Source organism: Olea europaea, chromosome 12 (assembly GCF_002742605.1).
Source record: "Olea europaea var. sylvestris chromosome 12, O_europaea_v1, whole genome shotgun sequence".
NCBI classification, from domain to species: Eukaryota; Viridiplantae; Streptophyta; class Magnoliopsida; order Lamiales; family Oleaceae; genus Olea; species Olea europaea.
In genome coordinates, this window is record NC_036248.1 from 2,371,101 (window position 1) to 2,377,785 (window position 6,685).

The 6,685-nt window shown below is 33.6% G+C and overlaps 1 protein-coding gene across 4 annotated transcripts; it reads right to left on the minus strand.

Moving 5' to 3' along the window:
- Nucleotides 1-763: 763 nt before the first annotated feature.
- Nucleotides 764-6,679, minus strand: LOC111405159. Of its 4 annotated transcripts, none has more exons than XM_023033923.1 (8): nt 6,045-6,679; nt 5,856-5,961; nt 4,407-4,477; nt 3,831-4,310; nt 2,813-2,958; nt 2,177-2,248; nt 1,238-1,343; nt 764-1,071 (listed from the first exon to the last, which is right to left on the minus strand). In XM_023033923.1, the coding sequence occupies exons 1-7, from the start codon at nt 6,177-6,179 to the stop codon at nt 1,310-1,312; spliced, it is 1,044 nt and encodes a 347-aa protein (XP_022889691.1). In that variant the 5' UTR covers nt 6,180-6,679; the 3' UTR covers nt 764-1,071; nt 1,238-1,309. The 4 variants fall into 4 exon arrangements, with proteins under 4 accessions (XP_022889691.1, XP_022889689.1, XP_022889690.1 ...); XM_023033921.1 differs by having other exon boundaries at nt 764-1,083; XM_023033922.1 differs by having other exon boundaries at nt 764-1,155.
- Between the last annotated feature and the right edge of the window lie 6 nt (nt 6,680-6,685).

Consider the following 6,685-nt stretch of genomic DNA (forward strand, 5'->3'; position numbering starts at 1 on the left):
ATTCTCCATCCTTGCTCCATTTACCATTCGAGGTGGGAAATTTTAACATCCTCTAAAATATTCCTCTATTTTTTAAGAACATATTTTATCATTTGAAGAGCATTTATAAAATTATAGAGTTAAAATTTTAAAATACTCCAATAAGCTATTTATATTTAACACTTAATTTTACTACTCATAAAAAAATAATTATCATTTTCCTTTATATTTTATTTTAACTAACTTTCCTTTAAAGTATTTTTTTATTTTTCTACATTGAAAATTGAAACGCTTTGAATGCATTTAATCATAGAGAATGAGTTTGACTCTCCTTTTTAAATTAAAATATTAATTTAAAGAATCTTTTAGAACATAATTTTAAAGGTTGACACTTTAAAAAAGAGAATGCTCTACGATAATGCAAGGGTGATGAAAACTAACTGCCGGAACCGACAATGTACATAATTCAAAAGCAGGATTGCTTTGTACAATCTAAAAATTGAACTTTTAGCAAGCAACATAAAAATTTAAAGACCAACCAGGATCTTAACCCGTTTATTGCTTATGTACCATCGTCTATGAGAACTTCAAAAGGTTGATTGAGTTAAATGTATTTTGTCGTTGATGTTTATTATGACGTATTTGTAATTATTTTTCATAACATAATATATAGCTAATTTCGACTAAATAAGTTCTAAAATAATAACGTAACATTATAGCAAATCAGCAATAGCAACACTAAAAAGTTATCATCTTCGTTATCAAATACTATCAAGAATACAAGTTAAAAAGAGTTCCTATTTCTTAATTTATTCAAGTGGGTGAAATAACTGCTAAGAACCTCTTCAATGGCAATTAGGCTTAATATACAGGATTTATGAAATACATCACAATCTAATATTGTTTCTTGTTTGAAACAATGATACAATCTGAAAAACATTCTATCGATGTAAAATAACTTTTACAATGAAGAGATGGGCGTATAAGCACAATACCTGAACTCTGCTTTGTGAACGGAATTGAAATTTTGCATCTCAAATTCTTGCTCGTTCACCCGTGGCAGCTCGAACTCCATCTTTAGTACCAGGTAGGCTGCAGAGACCACTGCACGATGGGTGTTAACTTCAATTTATGCATTTTTCTACTGAAAATTAAGAGCATGTTTGGATATATCCACTACAATAGAAAAGATTTTAACTTCTTTAGTGCAACAAACACACAGTAAGATTATACAATACTGCTATGGAACAGCACGTACCATGCTACTTGAATCCCCTTTGCAGATAAATAGTGCAATAAAACTGAACTTTATCCATCACGGATAGACAAATTATAATTCTCTTGGAACGTTGTTGTCAGGTACTCTGCAAATGAAGACAGGGTGTAACAAAGTTATGTAGTTTAGCATTATAGGTACTTCAGATTGTAAGTTAGTTAGAGAATTTTATAGAATACTAGTCGGTTATTCATCTGAGCTCTCAAGAACATCTGAAATTGAGTACTAGTGAACCAAAAGATAAGTCGTCATCTTTCCCTTTCATTCCCCTTTCAGTTTTCTTTCACTATATTAATTCCCCAGTCATTGATAAGATTCTACGACCAGATGTTTAAGGGTTATTTTCTCCTGGATACTCGTCCATTAGAACTTCTGTTTGATGAACAGTAAAAATTGATACTCAAAAACAAGAGCAGCCATGCATACAGCAATACTTACTATCAGAAAAAAGCATGTTCTATGAAGAACATCACGACTAAAGCGGTCTAACTAGAGTGACATGATCTTAATAGAACGGATTAGAAGATTGAGGGATAGATCAAAACTAGGCCTCTTGTGGTTGCTGAGTATCTAGTTGTAGATGTGTACATCAGATATCAAGTGGAGTGGTGAAAAGGAAATCATGTTGCCAACGCCACCTTTATACGGGATAAGGTTAGTTTTATGTTAATAATTAGAACATGGAATTACAATAAATTTTGCCCGAGGCAGTCATTGCTTCATCGGGTGATTTTTTCCTGCATGATTGCTATTTAATTTTTAAGAGAGAAGCTAGTATTTACACATAGCCAGAAAAGGAACAACCACCATTTATCTTATCAGAATTTTATTTATAATCAATTATTAAACTCAAGGAGTTTTCATAATAGGAGAGAAATGTGAACATAAAATGTCTATTCACTTGGTAGACAAGTTCCTTACTGTGCTTCATGATTAGCCAACAAGTATCGCTCATAGAAAGACTTATATTTCGCGGGAACATAATCCTTGAATCTGTCAACAACGAAAAAGAAAAATTTAGTGAGTGAGATCTTTCTCAAGGAGATGGAGATTTGTTTGTATAATGAGTTGACACAAAAAAGTATCCACCTTCATTCTATCCATATCATTACAAACTTTTGGAGACTATTGGCCATCATACCAAACAACTCCCCCCCTCCCCCCACCTACCCACACACACACACACACAGAACAACAACAAAAAAATGTAAAACCCAGAACGAGAGAGACTGAAGGAATCCGAACAAAACAACTGCATATCTATCAATGTGGTTAATCTCTCTTAGGTGACCAATTAAGTTGTTTTTATTAAACACTGAACGGATTCAATCAATGTAGATAGCTAGACTTATCAATGTAATCATTACAATAATAGGAAAATAAGGTAAAATTTGCATGATATTACAAAAAGTAACTATTCTAGTATCTTGCTCGTGCAATGCTGACTGCCTAGGAACTGAATATAACTGGGGAGAACTAGCAAGTTGTGATGAAAGCATGACTGTATACATAACAAAAATGTAGCAATAAGGAAATTGTCACTTGTTAACTCCATACCCGTACAGTAGTGAGTGCCTGTCTGGAAGAGAGAATAATTTTGCAATAGATTGCAAAACATGGCGTATTTTCATTGCGTTAGATTTTAGCGCCTTCATAAAGCCCACAAATTCTTTATATTCTGCATCAGTGAGTTTTTCGCGGACCTGTAAGTCATGCAGTTTTAGAGATCTCAATTTCCAGCAAAAGAGCCAAATATTGAGAGAATTGAGTTATTACAATAAAAACAATAAAAGTTTTGGGCCAAGCCATCAAGGTTTGCCTAAAATGACATTTGTTCACATCAATAATTTCCAGCTTCATATACGTAAACTGTTTCAGAATTTGATGAAGCTGTAAGTATCCATTATTAACTTTTCAAACTAAACAACACTGATTATTATGACAGACACCCGAATGACATCACTAGGGTCATTAATGCAGACATCAATGTAAATATGTAATAGAATGTTCCAAGAATGTAGCACTTATTGATCATATTTAACTTTGTGGGAGAAGAGAGAACACGGAAGCTCAAATCACTCTGTTGGAACCCACAAAAAGGGAGTTTATGTATTGAACTCACTGCGCTCTTTGATTTTCTTGAAAGATTCTAATTGATAGATTGTCTCACATTTTTCATTTCTTTGAATCATGAAAACTTTTCTCATTTTCCTGCCGGCATATAATAGACGATGGGAAGGGGCAACATTTTAAAAAAATTTCTAGAACTTTTTCAATATACATATATATTACACATTTTAGTTTTTTGAGATGAATGTTTGTATAGCTTAGTGGTAAAGGTTACAGCTCGTGGCTGCAAACAACGGGTTCGAAAATCCTGGCTCCTCCACTGGTGTAATGTATTAGACATTGACACCTTTAATAATTTCTTTGCTGCATAGTCCTATGATAAAGAAAATCAATGTACTTGTGCAAATCAATTGCACGAGTAATCAGGACGGGTTAAATACAATTCTGTAGTGAGTTTACACAAACCACATAGAAATAGAACGGTGAAAGGATCAAAGCACTTCACCTGGACCAGAAAAGCTGATCCTCTCTCCTCCACAGCATTGCAAGTAGCTTGAGGATTCTGAGAGCTACCAGTCCTAGAAAATTGTGGACAATTCTGTTCTGCTGAATAAGTAGAATCCCCATCAGACTTCTTATAAAGTTGGGTCTGATCCGGTCCTTCTATAAGTAATTTACGCTTCTTCAAAGCATAAAGTGCTAGCAGTTCATTATCTTTATCATCCAACGATACTTCAGGGGTCAATTTAACTATTTTCTGCTTGTTAGATTGTGTGCTATTCAGTCCAGTGGTTAAAAAATTCTTATCCAAATGTTTCAAATTAGTCGAACGCTTCAAAGCTGAATCCTGAATAAGCTTGTCTGACATTAAAGACGAGCGATTGGCAGGAAGTATTTCCCTTAGCTGGTTAGATAAGTTGCCTCCTTTGACTTGGCAGGAAGAGGCCATAGATTCCAAAGAACAAGTTGCAGCCGTGGATGTGGTCTGAGGACATAATCACAGAAAGAAAATAAAGATTTACCAAGTTAGTTGATTATCATTATGATAAGAAAGAAGTATCAATGACCAATTAAAATTTACCATGGGAGCAAGATGCTTTTCAAGGTGAAGTTTGTTCAAAAGTTGGGAGCTTTTTGACCTATTTATAGTTTCTGCAGATGACAAAGTATTGTTCACAATTCTCATTAAATATAAAATATCAAGAAAAACAATGTAAAATATATATTATTATAAAGGGATCTATTTTACCAAATAATATAAAAAATTTACATGAGAAATCTAGGGGCCTATTCCAAACACACAAATATACACACTCCAATTTTTATTTGGAATTGGCATAATAGGCAAGTTGGACTTTGCTTTTTTCCTTAAAAGTTATTTCACATTCAGGGTCCGTTAAGAACATACGTTGAATGAACTTATAATAACCAATCATAAGAATCTATTTAGCTTGTGCTGGAGGAGCTATAGAATGTATGGGGGCACAACTCAGTAAAGCTATAGAAATCAAATATCCATAAAATATAAGATCACAGAATCTCGAGTCCACCTTTACAAATAATCTTTAGATGCCCATGCAATAGCAACTAGGTAGAATATCAAAAGGAGACACAATTGGAGCATTTTCAGGATCTCAAGTCCACCTTTACAAAGCAAAAGCAACCAGGTAGAATATCAAAAGGAGACACAATTGGAGCATTTTCAGGAAGATATTGCCATGTCACATACAAAAAGGACCATGAAATATGAACTGATGCAATCATCCATCTCAGCTTTTTATCGAATAGCCATTTGACCTAAGCTTCCTGCAAGAATGACTCATGAGATTTTATCACCTTTCCATTTTTCACATCTATCTTTGAACATTCCCGAAGATTAGTTAGAAACTATGATCTCCTTCATGCTTGAGCTTTTGTTACCAAAATATAAGGTTCCTATTTAGCTTTCCCAATTCACAAAAAAAAAAAAATATGATCTAAAGATTAACAGTCTTTCAACAGCAAATTTGGTTTGTGTCAGATGGTTTGCATATTCAATTCATATTAAACTTGCAAAGAGGTTCTTTCCAAAGATTATGCTAAAATATCCATATGTCCATTTTCCTTCTTTCGATAGATGGGTCAATATATAGGTACATTAACTATTTACAGACACGAAATTTCAGTTCATTAAAACAAAAGTTAAGGCAGCCATTTATTACAGTATAATCATATGAAAACACCTATATACAGTTACAGGCACGCTTTGCCAAGTATAAGCATATCATTTTGTGATTCACCAGTGGAGTGTATACCAAGAAGGGTTGTTGATTATCTTAAGAGTGTGGAAAAGAAGTACCTACCATTATATATGACATGGAATAGAATTGACAGCTAAAAAAAAAAATCACAAAGAAGAATGTGGAAAAGCACATCAGAAATTCACAGATTTAGATTAATAAGCAAAGCATTTAGAGAAGAAAAAAGGAAAATTGAAACAAGCATCAGAAAATGCATATATATATATATATATATATATAAGGGATTTTACCATGATCTTCAACTCGTGTTACTTTTAGTTTTGTAGGGCTACCAGCTCCAGCATCTCGAAAGAAACGAGTCAACATGTAAACTACATCTCCAAACTTAGTGTAACACTGCATTCAGAAGTGCACAGACCTTTAAAGAAGGGAAGGAAAAAGGAGCATAAGAAAAGCCTGTAAAACACCACAAACCGTACTTTGATATGAGGTTGTATCCACAGTGATATTTGAGACTGACGACTTGAATTTGTAAACCTTGACACAGGAAATAAAATGAAGAAACATACATGAGCCGCAGTAATATATGTTACAAAACTGGGGAGGAGAGTCATTACATCACTGACAAATAATATCCTGCACTATGCAGTAGATTAGGCACACAATACAAAATGTAGATAACACCCCTCATGATTGCTAGCTCGGAAATTATAAAATTACTATAATGATCAAAGGCATTTAAGATACTTCCTTACCTCTGCAAGGCTGAAGAATGTTCTTATGAATTATGGGCGATACTGGTCTAAAGCAGAGAATCCCCTCCCTTATTCCACTATTCCTCGAAGGGTAACCAGGACCTATTTAGTCACATTTCCGTCTTCCAATTGAACACTTTCCATTTTCAGTTGTAATGCTTCAAGATTCCGATTATCTTAGCGATGATATACCTCAATTTGAATTTTTACAAAGCCAGAAATTGAAGTATTGTTGAAGTTTAATAAAATATTTACAGATTTAATCACATTTCTGTCTTCCAATTGAACACTTTCCATTTTCAGTTGTAATGCTTCAAGATTCCGATTATCTTAGCAGTGATATACCTCAATTTGAATTTTTACAA

Excerpts from the sequence above, each read along its gene's own strand:
- LOC111405159 (XM_023033923.1), bottom strand. The coding sequence starts at position 6,179 with ATGACTCTCCTCCCCAGTTTTGTAACATATATTACTGCGGCTCATGTA. Across the intron at positions 4,478-5,855 it reads AACACGAGTTGAAGATCATG|AAACTATAAATAGGTCAAAA; the intron begins GTAAAATCCCTT and ends TGTCATCTGCAG. Across the intron at positions 2,249-2,812 it reads AGGCACTCACTACTGTACGG|ATTCAAGGATTATGTTCCCG; the intron begins GTATGGAGTTAA and ends CGTTGTTGACAG.